This window comes from Scyliorhinus torazame, chromosome 10 (genome assembly GCF_047496885.1).
Source record: "Scyliorhinus torazame isolate Kashiwa2021f chromosome 10, sScyTor2.1, whole genome shotgun sequence".
NCBI lineage: Eukaryota > Metazoa > Chordata > Chondrichthyes > Carcharhiniformes > Scyliorhinidae > Scyliorhinus > Scyliorhinus torazame.
The window spans coordinates 77,969,692-77,988,328 of record NC_092716.1 but is presented as its reverse complement, the minus strand read 5'-3'; the positions used below and the strand labels follow the sequence as shown (position 1 = coordinate 77,988,328).

Below are 18,637 nucleotides of genomic sequence, written 5' to 3'. Positions count from 1 at the left end.
GGTCATTCGTCAAACAAGAAAAGCTGGACTCGAATTAAAGGACAGTTAAGATTTGGTGGAATGCGGCGGTGGGGCTGGGTAACACGGTACCGTTTCTAATATAAGATTGCATATAATGTTGGGTGCGTGTAAGGGCTGTGGTGGTGGCTGGAGGGTGCAGTGTTTTCGGCAAAGTTGAGATACGGAGGCGGGGGGGGCGGGGGGGGAGGCCCTGTACTTAGTTCATTTTTTCGGGAAGTTGGAGCCTAGGTTCAACAAGTGTCTCCTCACGGGGCAATGTTAATGTCTTCTGTTTATTTTTCGTTTCGTATTACTATTTACTCACTGGGGCTGGAGGGGTAGTTTAATTGGTTTAGTCATGTAGGGAGAGGGGTCCGGACAATGAGGCGACAGTCTGATCGGTGCCAGGTGCGGGAGCTGACGAGGTCAGCATGGGTCAGCTGATTCTCGGGAGCGTAGTGGGGGGTGAGCAAGTGCTCAGCTGGTGTTTGGTGGGGGCTTTTGGGTCGTGGGGCTGTTGGGGGGGGGGGGGGGGGATGCTGCTTTGCTGACAGAGGAGGTATCAATTCTGGGGTACCAATTGAGGGTCGGGGGCGGTGGCTTCCTGTGGGGGCGCTCGAGGAAGCGAAGGGCACGGGCTCGAGGTTGGCCGAAAAAGGGTGATGGCTAGTTGGCGGGCGGTGGGGGGTTACTCCCCCCCCCCCCCCCCCCCCCCCCCCCCGTCCAGGCTGATCACATGGAATGTGAGGGGTTTGAATGGGCCGGTCAAAACAGTCTTCGCGCATCTAAAGGGGTTAAAGCTGAATTGTAGCAATGCTTCAGGAGACACATTTAAAGCTCGCAGATCATACGAGATTGAGAAAGGGATGGGTAGGCCAGGTGTTCCATTCAGGGCTGGATTCGAAGACCAGGGGGGTAGCAATTCTGATCAGTAAGGGTGTGGCATTCGAGGCTGGGAGAATTGTGGCAGATAAGGGGGGCAGGTATATAATGGTGGTTGCAAAGTGGGAGGAGGTCCGGGTGGTGTTTGTGACGTCTACGCTCCGAATTGGGATGACGTGGAATTTATGAGACGCATGCTAGGCAAAATCCCGGACTTAGAGTCACACAACCTGATCATCGGGGGAGACTTTAACACAGTCATTGACCCCGAGCTGGCGGACAAAGAGGTTTGCGGACGGATTAGCAGGAAAATCCAGGGTTACCTGGAAACAAACGATACGGGTGAGGTAGCAGCGGCAAGGGCCTGGGAGGTTCCGAAGGCAGTGGTCACAGGGGGGCTCATCTCAATTCGATCACATAGGGAAAAGTGCGAAAGAGCGGAGAGGGAGAGACTGGTGGAGGAGATGGCCCCCGAGGCAGGGCGAGGGAGCGGCGGAGTCTGCAGGCGGAGTTTGAACTGTTGACCACAGGGAAAGCGGTAGCACAGCTGAGGAAGGCAAGGGGGGCAGTCTATGAGTACGGGGAGAAAGCGAGTAGAATGCTGGCACACCAACTGCGAAAGAGGGAGGCTGCCAGGGAAATCGAGGGAGTAAAGAATAAGGAGGGTAACATGGTCTTGGATCTGGGGCGGGGGGGGGGGGGGGGGGGGGGGGGGGGGGGGTGAACAGAGTCTTTAAGGACTTCCATAGTAAACTATACGAGTCGGAGGCCCCAACGGGAGCGGAAGGGATGAGGCAATTTTTGGACCAGTTGAGGTTTCCAAAGGTGTAAGAGGACCTGGTGGAGGGGCTGGGGGCCCCGATTGAATTGGAGGAGATTGTCAAGGGTATAGAGGGCATGCAATCGGGTAAAGCCCCGGGGCCGGACGGTTACCAGGTAGAATTCTATCAGATATTTTCAGAAATATTGAGCCCACTCCTGATGAGGACCTTCAATGTGGCTAGAGAGAAAGGAACCCTCCCCTCAACAATGTCACAGGCCTTGATCTCACTCATTCTTAAACGAGGGAAGGACCCGGAACATTGCGGGTCATACAGGCCAATTTCGCTTTTAAACGTGGATGCCAAATTGCTAGCTAAGATTCTGACCACAAGAATTGAGGATTGCGTCCCAGGTGTGATAGAGGTAGACCAGACTGGGTTTGTTAAAGGCAACCAACTCAATACCAATGTCCGGAGACTTTTGAATGTTATTATGTTGCCCTCAGAGGGAGGGGAGGCGGAGGTGGTAACAGCGATGGACGCAGAGAAAGCCTTTGACCGGGAGGAGTGGGAGTACCTGTGGGAAATGCTGGGGAGGTTCGGATTTGGTGAGGGTTTTATTGGCTGGGTGAAATTGCTGTACCAGGCGCCTGTAGCAAGTGTATGTACAAACCGGCTGAGGTTGGGGTACTTTGAGCTTCACCGGGGAACGAGGCAGGGGTGTCCCCTCTCCCCATTACTATTTGCCCTAGCTATAGAACCGCTAGCTATGGCGCTGAGAGCCTCGCGGAACTGGCGGGGACTGGTTTGGGGGGGTGTGGAACATCGGGTCTCGCTATACGCGGATGGTTTGCTCCTTACATTTTGGACCCTGTGGCGGGGATGGGAGAGGTTCTGCGGATCCAGAGGGATTTTGGTAGTTTTTCAGGGTACAAACTGAATATGGGAAAGAGCGAGTTGTTTGTGATCCAGGCCAAGGGGCAGGAGGAGAGACTGAAAGAGCTGCCGCTCAGGATGGTAAAGAAAAGTTTTTGTTACCTGGGTAGACAGGTGGCCTGGAAATGGGATGCCCTGCACAGGCTCAACCTGACCTGGTTGGTGGAGCAAATGGAAGGGAACTTTAAAAGGTGGGCCATGCTCCCGCTGTCACTGGCAGGGAGGGTGCAGACCGTGAAAATGACTGTCCTCCCCAGATTTTTGTTTGTCTTTCAGTGCCTCCCCATCTTCATCCCTAAGACCTTTTTTAAGCGGGTGAGTAGGATCATTTCGGGCTTTGTGTGGGCGAATAAGACCCCGCAAATAAGGAGATCGCTGTTGGAGCGCAGTCGGGGGATGGGGGGGGGGGGGGGGGGGGGTTTGGCGCTGCCGAACTTTTGCAACTATTACTGGGCGGCCAATATAGCTATGATTAGGAAGTGGGCGATGGGGGGGGTGCGGCGTGGGAGCAGCTGGAGGCGGCGTCATGTAAAGGTACTAGCCTGGGAGCTTTGATAACGGCTCCTTTGCTGTTCTCGCCGACCCGTTACTCCACTAGTCCACATGTCCGGTGGTGGTGGCGACACTGCGGATCTGGGGACAGTGGACGAGGCACAAGAAGGTGGAGGGAGCGTCGGTCTGGACCCCGATATGTAACAACCACAGGTTTGTCCCGGGTAGGATGGATGGTGGGTTCCAGAGCTGGCAGAGGGCAAGCACCAGAAGGATGGGAGAACTGTTCATAGACAGAAGCTTTCCCAGTTTGAAGGAGCTCGAGGACAAATTTAATCTGCCGCCAGGAAACGCCTTTAAATATCTGCAAGTACGAGCCTTCCAGAAAAAACAGGTAGTGGCCTTTCCGACGCTGCCGCCACTGAGGATACAGGACAGGGTGGTCTCCGGCACCTGGGTGGGGGTGGGAGGTGTCGGGTATCTACCAGGAACTACAGGAGGCGGAGGAAACCCCGGTGGAGGAGCTCAAGGGCAAGTGGGAGGAGGGGCTCGGTGAGGAGTTGGAAGCGGGTCTGTGGGCAGAGGTCCTGGGCAGGTTAATTCCTTCTCATCATGTGCCAGGCTCAGTCTAATTCAATTTAAGGTGGTCCACCGGGCTCACATGACGGCAGCGAGAATGAGCAAGTTTTTTGGGGTAGAAGACAGTTGTATGAGGTGCAAGGGTAGCCCTGCAAACCATGTCCACATGTTTTGGGCATGCCCAGAGCTTAGAGAGTTCTGGCAAGGGTTCGCGAGGGCAATGTCCAAGGTGCTTAACACACGGGTGGTGCCGAGTCCAGAGATAGCGATCTTTGGAGTGTCAGAAGACCCGGGAGTTCAGGGGGCGAAAGAGGCCGACGCCTTGGCCTTTGCCTCCCTAGTAGCCCGGAGACGGATTTTATTAATGTGGAGAGACTCGAAGCCCCCGAGTGTAGAGACTGGGGTTAACGACATGGCTGGGTTTCTCAGCCTCGAGAAAATAAAGTTTGCCTTAAGATGGTCTACGCTAGGGTTCTCTTGGAGATGGCAGCCGTTCGTCGACTTTCTCGGGGAAAATTAAAATGTCAGCAGCAGCAATCCGTAGAGGGGTGGGGGTGAGTGCTTCATTGGGATGGTGTGGGAAGACTGAGTCGCGTGGGGTAATGATAATTTAATTGTGATTGTATATTCTCTTTTTGCACTATGTTAATGTTCACTCTGGTTTGTTTTGTTATTATTATTACTCCTGTTTTATTATGAAAAATTCTGCAAAACCTTAATAAAAATACTTATTTAAAAAAAAACTAAAATGGTCTATGAATTTTTAAAAAAATGTTGTTGCTGTTGAACAAGATGAACATCTGTTTCAATGACTCATTTTGAACATCATCCTGCTCCAGCTGCAGGAAATTGATAGAACCATAGGTTATTATGGATGCTGCCTGCTGGTTACAAATGGAGCTTAATATCAATTATGGCTATAATGGATTTCAGCATGCTGCTGACTCATATGAATACGCAGCAGCAAGAAGTACAAACACACTTCTTTTTGGCCCCGAGTGATACCACGTGTCTACAGGGCTAGACAAAAGCATAAAAACAACAGCAGAATAATAGCACCATAAATGGAAATGTTCAGGTCAATAAAAGTGCTGTTCTCAGCTAAAAACAAGTTGCAGCACTTTTTTTTCTTCCCAGTACAGTCGTGAGAGTGTCAGTACAACACATTAAACATTGGTAGACTTCCCAAAAATATTTATATGATAGTCCACAGAGTACTATTTTGGTAGCAATTACAGCGGTGATATTCAAGACCATGCAGTATGCTTCACTAAATTCACTGATCCACAACTGGCAGGAACTGTGGGCTGGATTTTATGAAGGGTACACTGGTCCTGCCACCGGGGCCGAAGCGGAGGAGGTTGGGGGGTGAACCCAGCAGTCACTGGCACCTGAGGCTCCATCTTGTCCATGGCATCTATCACTGCCACAGGGCCTGTGTGCCAAAGAGGGCCCAAAAATGTGGGCCAGCCCAGACGTCTATTGGGAGACACAAGGGTATTGCTAATGGGATTTCCATGTGACATTGGTCCGTCCCCCCGTGTCCCCCTACCCACCTCCCAAAGTACTGGTAGAATCCAATAAAGGCACAAAGAGGCCATCAACTGGCCAATTTGGGCTCTGGGTGGGCAGGCCAGTTGCATATTTCTCAACTGGCAAAAAGGAAAAGCGCCAGACGATGACAGGCACATCACCCCTCGCCTTCCTGCACCATTTTGCCAGCCGACTTGCCTATCAGCCCATCCCCAAAGAGGTAGCAAAGTCCAATCTTATGAAACAGAACTTGGTACTTCAGTGGGTAAACGCACTACCCAGTTTGGTAATGAGCTACAATTATCAGGAAGGTTCTAGATTCAGTCAAGAGACTGAGTTCCAGAAAAATACATTTAGATCCGGAACGGTAACTCTGGGTTCCCTCTCCGCAGATGCCAGACCTACTGAGTTTGTCCAGCATTTTCTGTTTTTATATAGGAGGCAGAGTTCGATGATCTCAGTAGGCTGCCAGTCGGGTTGTTACAACGTGCCTCAATAATTATGGACTAAATTATGAATAAAGTCAGCCAATTTGCATTATTGACTAGACTACAATGATACAGGTGTGTGGAACTGTACTCCAGCGCAAGTTCCTGATTTTAGAGAAGGAGCTGGCACATGTTCACACCGTTTCTCCCTCCACACAACAGATGCTGCCTGACCTCTTGAGCACTTCCAGAATTTTCTGCTGTCCTCTGCCTTGCTCATCCATCAATCATGCCCTTGTGGGCCAAAATTGATCCCCAGTTCTGCAAATTCTCCAATTTCAAATGTTTACTCTACTGCATAAATTCCATCATGGCCTTTACCCATCCTAACCCTATAATTTCTTCCAGCCTGGCAACTCCTCTGCCCAATTCTCTGTACTTCCAATTTAGTCTTTTTATGCATCTATTCATTCCTTGCACCCCATCATTGGTTGCCATAACTCCTGCTCTCTGGGCCCCAGGCTCTGGAGCCACTTCCAGAACTTCTCTGTCTCTCTATCTCAATTAAAGTCTTTCATAAAAGCAATCTCCTTGACCAAGCCTTTGATCACCCTTCGTAATATCTCCTCCTTTAGGTCAGCATCTATTTTTATTCAACTATGCCTCTATGTTGTATTATCACTCATTTTTCTACATTAAAAGCCCTATATAAATGAAAGTTGGCATTAATGAATGGAAAATGCTGGTTAAAACTGCAAACTTACATTCATGAGGACAGAATCCATATTTTGACTCTTCATCGAAATTATAAGTTGTGGAACACCAGGGAAAGCCGTCACTACGGCCTTCAGTAGTGCAGCTATTGTATTCCTGCCCATTAAACAGGAAAGGAAACTTGCAAAATTCACCATCTGCATTCCCATATCTTGCCTTAACAACTGTAAAATACAAATGTATTTCAAATCAACAATTGTGTAACCGTTGTCGTAAAAAATGTTATTCTAAAATGGTGATTATAAAATGTAATAATTTTAGTATCTTGTGATTAAAATTAGCCAATGCTCTATTAGTCAAATAGTGGATATAACATTAGCTGTGGTAATAATTTTTGTGTGGATTAAATGCACAGAAAGATGATCGAAACCTTTCAGATCCTGAGGGGTCTTGACAGGGTGGATGGAGAGGATGCTTCCTCTTGTCAGAGAATTGAGATCAAGGGGTTACTTTTTAAAACTATGGGGTTGCTCATTTAATACAGAGATGAGGAGAATTTTTTTCTCTCTGAGGGTCGTGAGTCTCTGGAACTCTCTTCCTCAAAAAGGCAGTGGAAGCAAAATCTTTAATATTTTTAAGGCAGATCTAGAGAGGTCCTTGATCGACAAGTGGGTGAAAGGGTATCTGGGTGGGCAGGAAAGTGGGGCTAAGGTTACAGTCAAATCAGCCATGATCTTACTGAATGGCGGAGCAGGCTCGAGGGGCCGAGTGGCCTATTCCTGCTGCTAATTTGTATAAATATGGAATTTGAGGGCAGACGGAGATCATGAAACAATGCTTGACAACTGAGCAACATTAAAAATAATCTCCAGTAAGTGGTTGTGTTATAGCCAGTAAGTTTAGTGTAAATAGAGACAATTTGCAAAACACTGTTTATTGAAAAGTTTAACATTTCGTGACTGGATTAAAGTCAAACATGAACAATAAACGTGAGGCTAAAATCAATGCGCGGCAATTAAAAAGATGTCAGCATACCTCGCCCTTCACCTAATGTCCAGAACTCATCATCATCGAAATGAGAATCCCCACCAATGCCTTTCGCTGGGGCAAAGGCGTGTGCCAGCAGCCCATCCTTCCCATCGAATGGGTATCCATCACCATGTTCTTGACAAAGTTAAAATTATACTACATGGTTATGCTCCACATACATCACTATTTTCAGTTAAAATAACAACTTTTACTTTTGACTATCTTAAAAACATTTTACTATGTACCCGTACCAGCCTCCCCGAACAGGCACCGGAATGTGGCGACTAGGGGCTTTTCACAGTAACTTCATTTTTGAAGCCTACTTGTGACAATAAGCGATTTTCATTTCATTTTCATTTCATATGTTGGTGACTGTAAAAGTGTCTAATCAGAACACATTAAATCTTCATTGTTGGCTTGTTGCACAAGCTACATTGGTAGCAGATTAATTTTTTTATTTTTCTGTGCGATTGTAACATAGAAATGAATAGAATAAATAAAACATGTATGAAATGACAATGGCAGCATTTGAACAAGATGTAGATACAGTGTAATATAAGTCATGGTCAATATAACCTCCTGTCCTATGTTTGGTTGACAAAAGGGGCAGAGAAGAATTTTCAAGGCTTTTCTCCTAATTTGCTTGGGCTTTGATCAAGGCTTTTTTTGCTTCTCCTAGGAAGTTACATAACTCCAGGTGGGTAAGAAGTATCTCTATCAGGATCCATATGGCAGCAGAACTACAGGGAACAAGTGGAATGGACTTTTTCTGCCTGCCGTTTTCATACATGGTTTTACTTTTTTTGTAAAAATGACATTATCTTTTGATATTGAAGCCCTCCTCCAAAAATATCCATACTAGAAAAAGAAAAAATACTATAAAATATCTGAACACAAAAGATTTCCAATGGAGTTATGACAATGGAATCAAGAATCAACTAGTGCTGATGGACTGGCAGTAAAGCTGTTGATACTAAAACTAGTCACAAGCCTATGGGAGAGGCGTTCAACACAGTTTAGGTGCTTCCTCACAAAAAATAAAATTTAAAAGTGGGGAATCTAAAATATGGGGCACAGTTTCTGGATATGTAGCTGACCACTTAGAACTGAGATGAGGAGAAATTTCTTCACTCAAAGTGTTGTGAATCTTTGGAATTCTCTACTCCAGGGGGTTCCATCATTGAATACATTTAAGTCTGGGATAGACCGATTTTTGGTCTCTCAGGGAATCATAAGATCTGGGAATCTGGTGGGAAAGTGGAGTTAAAGTCTGAGATAAGCCTTGATGATATTGAATGGTGGAGCAGGCTCGGTGGGCATGTGGTCTACTGCTGCGCCCATTTCTAATGTTCTTATGAACAAGTCAGCTCCTAATGGGCAGGTTCTCAGTGTCACTTGTTCCACCTGATTTGAGACTGCTGCATGGCACCAAGGGAACCAAATCGTCAGGGAAGAAGTAAAAGTAAAATGAGCAGCCCAGGCAAATGCAATAAACTGAATGAAAAATATTCAGAAAATTATTAATTCGATAGCAGGGGAACCATTCTGAATCTGGCGAGGTGAGGGAAGCGCAATTGTCTATTCTCGGAGGTGGAAAATACAGGAACCACTCAGTTGAGCCATTTCTTGCATAACACTTTAAAGAGATCACATTTTTATGCTTTGAGAAGAGAACACTAACAGAGTTGTCTTCCCCTAAATTATGCTATTACACATGCGATGACATGCATGGTAGTACAGTGGTTAGCACTGTTGCTTCACAGCGGCAGCAACAGTGCCCAGTTTCGATTCCCAGTTTGGGCCACTGTCTATGCGAAGTCTGCACCTTCTCCCTGTGTCTGTGTGAGTTTCCGCCGGGTGCTCCGGTTTCCTCCCACAAGTCCCGAAAGACGTGCTTGTTAGGTGAATTGGACATTCCGAATTCTCCCTCAGTGTACCCGAACAGGCGCCGGAATGTGGCAACTAGGGGATTTTCACAGTAAGTTCATTGCAGTATTAATGTAAGCCTACTTGTGACAATAATAAATATTATTATTATGACAATCTGTTACAGAATTGCTGTATTCATTTTTATTTTTAAAATAAATTTAGAGTACCCAATTATTATTTTTTTATTTTCCAATTAAAGGGCAATTTAGCGTGGCCAATCCACCTAACCTGCACATCTTTGGATTGTGGGGGTGAAATCCACGCAGACATCATAGATTATCATAGAATTTACAGTGCAGTAGGAGGCCATTCGGCCCATCGAGTCTGCACCGGCTCTTGGAAAGAGCACCCTACCCAAGGTCAACACCGCCACCCTATCCCCATAACCCAGTAACCCCACCCAATACTAAGGGCAATTTTGGACACTAAGGCCAATTTAGCATGGCCAATCCACCTAACCTGCACATCTTTGGACTGTGGGAGGAAACCGGAGCACCCGGAGGAAACCCACGCACACACGGGGAGGATGTACAGACTCCACACGGACAGAGACCCAGGGCCGGGATTCAAACCCGGGTCCTCAGCGCCGCAGTCCCAGTGCAATCCACTGCGCCACAAATTGATGTATTTGAGTGCCCGTGAAATTCCTACTAGGCTCCCATGGTCTCCCACTGTAATTCTAGATAGCAACTGAGTGAAATGACAGGGACACTGGTGCAGCCAATTCTGGGAGTTCCTTAGTGGTGCCATAGGAAATATCTCTATCTGGCCAATATGAAGGAAATAGTAGTCATAAAAAACTGGGAAGTCTCTTTGCAGCCAGTGACTTCTCCTGAGAGGAGACTGCTACTCAGCCTATCCATAGTGGCCCTATATACCGAGGGAGACATATTGGCCTCCATCAAGCATGCTCCACTCTAAGCCCCTGCCACTCACTCCGCCTCCCTCCATGGAGAGTGCAAATCTGAGAAACGATCTACCGCCTTCTCTTGTGGGCCAAAGAAAGTTTGTCTGGAGAAACAGACTTAACATTTCATATCAAGGTCCTTTCAAGCAAAGGCCATCAACTCAATAAGTCAACTCTTTTCTCTCTCCACAGGTACTGCCAGACCTGAGGTGTATTCCGAGAATTTTCCCAGTTTTTATTTTGGTTTTCAGCAGCCACAGCATTTTAATTTCGAATTTGCCTGGAGATGAGTCTGTGCTTCCACTCCCAAATAGCAAATTGAAACTAAAGGCTTCCAAACGCATGTGGTAGATCGATGGTGTTTACACCCATTCTTTTGAGATCTCCTCCTGTTGATCCTGCAAACTGCACTGCTGATGGAGGCAAGCAGGCGCAATTCCAGCACCCACAGCAGAATTTTGCACTGAGAAGTTTGGGTTCAAAAATATCACAAAAGTGTTTGGCACAGGCCTCATTCAAACTGCACCCATTGTAAGTGTCCTTGTGAGGAAGCATTGGTTAAACCTCGCTTCTAGGCATCACCCACCAATGACCATCCTGAATATTAATAATCCAGCTGGGGTTTATCGCCCATGTTCCAGGAGGACTTCAGGTTTCAAGAGAGAGAAAAAAGAACAGCAATGATTACCCCAGCGGCCGAAGTTAATCATGATGTCTGCCTCTCCATCGAAGATCCTTGTGAAATTCAGTGGCGTGACTGTAGCCCACACATTAAAGGCCCGGGCAAAAGCGTCATCCACCGTCTCTGAGTCGAGGTCGTAAGTGTATCCCATAATCCTGGAAGCAAAAAGAGGCAGGAGCTCAACTTGACATGGAAGAGTTTGAAATGCAGGCACAGCAATGGCAGGAACTCATCCCACAACTACAATAATAACCCCATGCTTACAGAACAACCTATTTTAAGAAACAATGCGAACACTCCACGACACCACAGTGGACAGCAACTCAATCACTGAGCTGCCAAACAGTAGACTTCTAGAAGTTAGTTCATTCAATGGTACCTTATCCTTATAATCAGGCAATAGCTTCCAGGAATATATCAGGAACTATGTTTCTCTGTGTCATACTGAGAGATCAGAGCAAACTCGGAATAATTAATATGAAAGCAAATTACTGCGGGTGCTGGAATCTGAAACAAAAACAGAAAATACTGGACAATCTCAGCAGGTTTGACAGCATCTGTGGCGAGAGAAGGGAGCTAATGTTTTGAGTCTGGATGACTGTTTGTCAAAGCAGAATAATCAATCCCATTTCAAAGGCTTTACCAATCAGAAACATTAAAAACATAACCTTTGTGTGTATGTGTGAACACACGCCTACCTGTAAGTGACATGTTTATTCTCCCATTTGAGCATTTGTGGGAAGAAGTTGTAATTGGCCAGGTCGGGAACACCACATCGCGGCTTTTTCATCACGTCTACTGTCTCGCTGTCCAGTTCCCCAGTCTGCGGCAAGCCAAAGAATTTCTGCATCTTCTTCAGTGTGTCGGCCAGCACCACAAGGTCGCACCTTTCCTTCGGGCAGCCATAGAACTTGTTCAAGTATAACTGGTCCAAAACAGAAGTGAAACAGGCTTAGTGTGTGTTTTTGGGAAGGTTCAATGCAATCTGAGACAAAGCGTCACTGAGTTAGTTGCAAACACTATGCTTCGGTGCGCGGTTGTAAACTTGGCCCGAATGTAAAGAATTTCAGGGTAACTTTTTGGAAAGATTGGGATTGACCATTTTAAATGGGTTCCAATTTGATTTAACTTATTGTCACATGTACCGAGGTACAATTAAAGGTATTGTTCTGCGCACAGTCCAGACAGATCGTTCCATACATGAAAAAACCTAGGACATACGATGAATACACAATGTAAATTCATAGACTCAGGCATAGGGTGAAGCCTATAGAGTGTAGTACTTCTCAGTAGAGAAGATGTGTGGAGAGATCAGTTCAGTCCACAAGAGGGTCAGTCAGCAACCTGGCAAAAGCGGTGAAGAAGCTGTTTTTCAATCTGTTAGTGCGTGTTGTCAGACTTCAAATCTCAAACAGGCTGCAGATTTCGCTTCAATGGTGAATTGTGTGTAAAAAGCCTTGGGGCCGTTCAGACTAATATCTTAACTTCAACATTTCAAAGTAATTTGCTACTTCCCATTGACCAAAAAGCTGCAACAAAAAAGTAATCATCTCGCGGTATATTCTCTCAGCACTCATAAAGTGAGTCAACTTGGACTTTTGCCGTCTTTCCAACAGAAAGTACAATACCTATCTGCAAACTGGAATGGATGTTTATTTATGGGGGGGGTGGGGGGGGGGCGCACTCGGCGGGTATTCAAATTGTTAAGTTGACCGGTATTACTGTTTTGACATGTCCGCCTTGGACACACTGGACAGATTGAGATTTCATTTGTTCCACTTCTTCCTTTAAGGTGTCAAACTGTACGAAAATGATTTGTTTTGACCGCACATTTGTTGAAATAAAAATATTTAAGGTATGAGCCAGCTCCCTGTGTAAGTTTTGCCTGCTTATCTCGAAGTCTTGTTTTCTCTGCTAGCAAGGACGGTGCAATTGCCAACACGAACAGATGTTATCAAGGCCCGTTTGTGCTTTCACTGCTGGATCTTGAAGAAACTTTTGATCCCTGGGGACGCGGGGCGGGAGGAATATTCTATTCCTTCAGTTTGGCAGCTAGTGGAAGCTACAGAAAATGATCAGCCCAGAAACATAAAACGCCATTTGCAAGGCACCCGGGTGTTAGAAAGTTAACGAAAGTTAACTTACAGTAGCTATTTCCTGGTCTGTTTTCGTGCTGTTATCCCCTGGAAACTTGACTATGCCAGTCGGTGCCTCCAGAGTCTGCTGGACCCCGATAATGTGGAGCAAGGCTACTTTTAAGGCTAAGGAATAAAAGTTGCCGGCTGTTGTGAGAGTCATTTTCTTCCAGTGGGAAGGCACCTATTTATCAAAAGAAAAAAAAAATCACTGCAGTGCTGTCTCTTTGATGTCCTTCACTGCACAGGCATACTGCTGTTTTTATCCCCTCGCTCTCTCTGGGTCGCTGCTACAGGTAACAATGTGTCCTTGTTAAACTTGCTCCTGTCGACTCGAATCCTTTGTACTTCCCAAATGCGCAGTCGCGCGATGAAGCAGAGTTACTGGCGGAAGTTGAGAAAAAACCCACCGAAGGAAATGCATAGTCTGGCACCAGGGGTACAGGCATCCGCAAATTTGGATTTGGAAATGAGAACTATTATGAGAGATGAAAGCGTTTTTGAGAATAAGGGTTACTTGGTAAATGTACCAAAGCCAGTGATACAGTTTCGAACGGATTCGGTGTACATGAAAATTTAAACAGGACTGCAATGTGGCTGGAATTTCATGTGGCAATTCAAAAGTTAGATTTTTATGGGATGCAAAAGGACACAGAGTTTGACACCCCCACCCTTGATATGTTTCTGCTCTTTAGGCATTTCCTGTGCTTCATTGGCGCTATACAAATGCAATTTCCTTTAATAAAGATCCTGTGGTTATGAAAGGCGCTATATAAATTAATTTTCCTTTAACGAAAGATCATGTGGTTACGAAAGGCACTGTACAAATGCATTTTCCTTTCAGTACAAACAAAGAATGCGAGGCAACAGCGGAAATTCAAGCCACATGTGGCGGGTATTACAGTCCACTTTAGGTCCTCAAAACTTAAGGGTTAATTATAAAAATATTTCTAAAGCGATGATGTGCACTTTTGAAGACACGCTCTTTGAGAATCTCAAATACTTAAAAAAAGACTTGTCAACTTTTAATTTGAAGGGCGTGCTGTGAACTTGCGGCATGACTGGAACAATCACAAGCCTGGAGGCGCCAAATAGTCCTTCGGGGTTTGTATTGTGCCAGAGTCTTCTGCGGCCAGATGTTACAGCAGTGAATGGTTCACTCTGGCCAACGCCCTCCAACTCGTGCTGTGGGAGGGAAGGGTTTGAAGGTGCCCTCAGTGCAGCTTCGGGGCCACAATTCTAATCACTATCGATTGCCGTTCATCGAAAGCGCGTTATTTAGGTTATACATTCAAAAACATTCAGTCAGAGGGCCTGAAAGAAGGAGTCACTGAGGAGACTTCTCTGCGGCGCTTCTTTGGTGCTGCAAACTTCGTTTTCCGTTGTTGTTGCATGCTTTCCCCAGGAGAAGTGGCAGGGCCCGGAGCTGCTACCTGCACGTTTCAAACTTTCACTGGTCAGCACTTAATTGAAAAACATCTTTCCACCGTGGACGTCGAGACACACACATAAGCACCATTTGACTAAAGTGCCACGACTTTAAATCAAAGGGGAGCTGTATCCCAACTTAAACAAGTGTCTCTCCCGTTACATACTGGGAGGTATCTGTGAAGAGAGACAGGCCTTTTATTAGCCAGAAAACCATTAGGAGCAGAAGTTGGCTATTCGGCCCATCGAGTCTGCTCCACCGTTCAATGAGATCATGACTTATCTGATGTGATAATCCTCAACTCTGCTTTCCCACCTTACCCCTATAACCTTTCATTCACTTACTGATGAAAACCTATCTCCGCCTTCAATGTACTTAAGTGACCCAACCTCAACAGCCCTCTTCAATTGCTTCTCATAAACAACCATCAATGGTACAATGATACAGCACATTTATCCTCACAATGTGCTGTTAAGGCTACTTTATTAATCTCACTCCCCTGTTTTATTCCTGAATCTCTGTAATTATTTTCCCCTTTAACGTGTTTACCCAGTTCCTTTTGGAATGGCACGGGTGAATTTGCTTCCATCAGTTCATACATCAGAACTTGCAATGTGAAAGGAAAATGGTTTCTCACGTCATTTATTCTTTTGCCAAACACCTCAAATCTTTGTCTTTGAGTTGCCAACCCTTCTATCACTGGATACTATTTCTCCACTTGAAATCTTTACAAAACGCTGGTTCCCCCTCAGTTGGAGTACTGTGTTCAAATCCGGACACCATGTTTTCAGAAGGATGTGAAGATATTGGAGAGTTTGCAGAAAAGATTCATGAGAATTGTTGTCGGAATGACGGGCTTTAGATACGAGAATAAAATGGTGAACTTCGGGCTGTTCAACTTAGAGAAGGTTGAGAGGAGGTTTGGTCGAGGTGTTCAAAATCATGAGAATAACTAAGGAGCAACTGTTCCCATTGAAGGAACTGTCAAGAAACAGAGGACACCAATTGAAAGTGATTGGAAGTAGAACCTGAAGCAACGTGAGGAAACGAGTTTATCTTTTACACAGCAAGCATTTAGGACCTGGGATCCACTGCATGAGAGTTTGTTGGAGGCAGATAAAATCATGGTTTCAAAAGGGAATTGGGTATTTAGCTGAGGAGAGATGATTTTCAGGCCTACGGGGGGAAAGCAGGGGAGTACGATGAGCCAAATTGCTCCTGCAAAGAGTTGGAACAAAAACAATGAGGGAGATTTTATGATATTGTATGTATTTGTAGCAGTAAGGGTTAAAAGCCTGAGTTAGTGTGTGTCATAACTGCTGTCATGTTCTTAAAAGTCATATGGTTTTTAGGGCAACTTTGGTTGCGAGAGGTGCAATTAAAGTATTGTAAAAGCTCAGGTTAATGGATTTTTGTTTGAATTAAGAAGGGGTCCCTGTGAAATAGTTAATTAGATACATTGTGTTCAGTTGGTAAGGGGTGGAGCTAGAGTGCAACACGGTAGCACAGTGGTTAGCACTGTTGCTTCACAGCGCCAGGGACCCAGGTTTGATTCCTGGCTTGGGTCATTGTCCGTAGAGTCTGCATGTTCTCCCTGTATCCGCGTGGATTTCCTCAGGAGTCCTCCAGTTTCCTCCCACAAGTCCCGAAAGATCTGCCGTTGGGGGAATTGGACATTCTGAATTTTTCCTCAGTGTACCCAAACAGGACCCTTAGTATGATGACTGGGGGATTTTTGCAGTAACTTCATCGCAGTGTTAATGTAAACCTACTTGTGACAATAAAGATTGTTCCTATCATTATTTTGCAGAAAAAACTTTTAGCTTTAGATTGTGATGTGAGCAGAAGTCAAGCACCTATTCTCAATGCAGTTCAGTTAAACATTTGACCAGGGACAGACCAGAAGCAGCTGATCTCAAGACATTGAGTTCAAGATTTGCCTGTGAACAGGAATGGCTGTTTCAACACTAAGTTTAGAAACAGGAGTTTGCAGGTTAATTATTGGAAGTCAAACCATGAAGACAGTTTCTGAAGATTCAGCTAGAGATCCCGCATTATTCTGGCAGAATTCAGGTTTGTCTCTTAGAACAATCTCAAAGAACTCTCTTAAGCAAGTATGCCTCGGTCTGCTAACAGCATTTAAAAATGGATTGAGAGCAGAGATGGTTTTGTTTGAATGGGAATGAAGATAGCAGTTAAGGGTTATTGTGTTATTGTACTGATTAGCACTGTTTAAAGGGTAATTGTAAGCTACTGTCTTGTATGATGTCAAAGATATTTTAATACTGTGTTAGTAATCCAGTTTGTTTTAAAAACTATATCCCTATTTTGTGCAAAATCACTCTTGGATCGAGGTATCCTTTCCTCACAGTCTTTCAAAACTAAAACTAAATATTGGGGTTTCTGTCCAGTATCCAAGCCACTGTTGGGGTATGGTCTGGGATCATAATAAAGTATTGGTCCCTGTGAGAAAAACTGGGGAGAATCCCACTGGCGCAGTTGGTGGGAAAGGTCGCCATATATTCAGCCTCTTAAACAATAATATTTTTTCCATGTGTTTGACGCCATTCTTGTGGCAATTTTCCTCTGATTTGCTCGGCCCGAGAAATGTTAATCTCGGTAATTAGTAGGGTTCTCCTTCTAAACATCTCCCCAGCATTTGTTCCAAATCCAATTGGGGAGATGGCTGCCAGGAAGACAGCACCATGATTCATGGAGGGAGCCCTCACCAAACGTCTGGATGGTGTCGAGCAGAGGCATAACATCCACTGCCCACCATCGCGCTGACGTCCAGCAAGCAAGGTCACCAACCCTGCCTGGGAGTTTATGACCTTGATAGTGAGTGCTAGCTCGCTCCATAAGAGGACAGCACTAGTGTTCCAACCAAAGATGAATGACCTTCTTAGTGCAGCCAGGGGAAGTCTGCCTCCTCATATCTCCCGCTGCATCCCTTAATACACCCATTATACCGTCATGATGATCTCTCTCTCAGCCACCTCACGGCGTCTCAACATTTGTTTTCTTTTGTGCTGCCGACTGAGAGGTGCCGCACATGTCATCTGTGCAGGCCTGAAACAAGCCACTGGTATAGAAGTAGAGAGCGGTAGTGACTTTCAGAGCAATGGGTGACCTCCCTGTCCATGTGATGCCAACTCTTGCATCACCTGGCATAGATGGTTCATCATCCCCGGGACAGACACAGTCTTCTCCGACACTGGACCTCTGACATTTGGAGGTAGGAAATTTTACGGTAGTAGTGTCTCCTCCGAGGCTCCGCCATCTGTGGCCCTGCTCCCGGGAGATCAGCGGGCCCTGCCTCCCCCTCCTCTGCATGGCGCTGGTCCTGCGGCACATCAATGTCGCTGCTGCTGCTCTATGGCAATCGAAAGAATTGCCAGCCCGTGTAACTCCTTGATTCTCTTGAAACAAAACTGAAAGGAAGAGAACATCAACGTGAGTGATGAAGAGTGCTGACACTGCCCTGACCAACAACTCGCTCAGGGACATGCACCCATGTGCATCCCCCTAGGTGAGCCCTTTCCTCTGAGCCTCACTCCTTCCCTGTCACACAATTGCCAATTCCCACAGTTGCCCCTGTCAGCTCCACCTGAACAAAGTGCTTCGACCCTTGAGAGCCTCAGCAGGCTGCGTGACTCCCCCAAGTGTGAGGAATGAGGGCAGTTAAGTGCATTCAATGGACTTGCGTTCTAATCTCATGCAGGAATGAGACACTGTAACCCATCCTGTCCTGAATAGAGTGACTGAAAAATGCATCCACAATAACATCTGTGTCATCTCTCTGTCATGGAGACCTGAGTATTAGCCTTGGAGATCAATGCTTGGGGCTAAGCTCCCAAAGGATTAACTAATGGGCACCAATCAGTGGAACACTTACGCATTGCAATGCTGACTAAATTGACACAATTGACTCATCAAGGAAGGGTCAGGAAGCTAATTAGGAAACTGGCTTCCTCTTGTGGCAGGTGAGGCACACTTGATAATGATAATAATAATAATCTTTATTGTCACAAGTAGGCTTACATTAACACTGCAATGAAGTTGCAGTGAAAAGCCCCTAGTCACCACATTCCGGCACCTGTTCAGGTACACAGAGGGAGAACGGTAGCACAGCGGGCAGCACTGTAGCACAGTGGTTAGTAGCACAGTTGCTTCACAGCTCCAGGGTCCCAGGTTCGATTCC

The 18,637-nt window shown here is 45.9% G+C and overlaps 1 protein-coding gene across 1 annotated transcript in view; it reads right to left on the bottom strand.

Annotated features, from left to right (window-relative positions):
* mmp2 (matrix metallopeptidase 2) overlaps positions 1-13,372 on the bottom strand; it is a 43,165-nt gene extending 29,793 nt beyond the window's left edge. The window contains exons 1-5 of the mRNA XM_072518273.1: positions 13,018-13,372; positions 11,571-11,797; positions 10,879-11,027; positions 7,361-7,489; positions 6,376-6,549 (exon numbers count right to left, since the gene is read on the bottom strand). Of these exons, the coding sequence (XP_072374374.1) occupies positions 6,376-6,549; positions 7,361-7,489; positions 10,879-11,027; positions 11,571-11,797; positions 13,018-13,170 (832 nt within the window). The 5' untranslated portion in view covers positions 13,171-13,372. The remainder of the gene's footprint in view (positions 1-6,375; positions 6,550-7,360; positions 7,490-10,878; positions 11,028-11,570; positions 11,798-13,017) is intronic.
* Between the last annotated feature and the right edge of the window lie 5,265 nt (positions 13,373-18,637).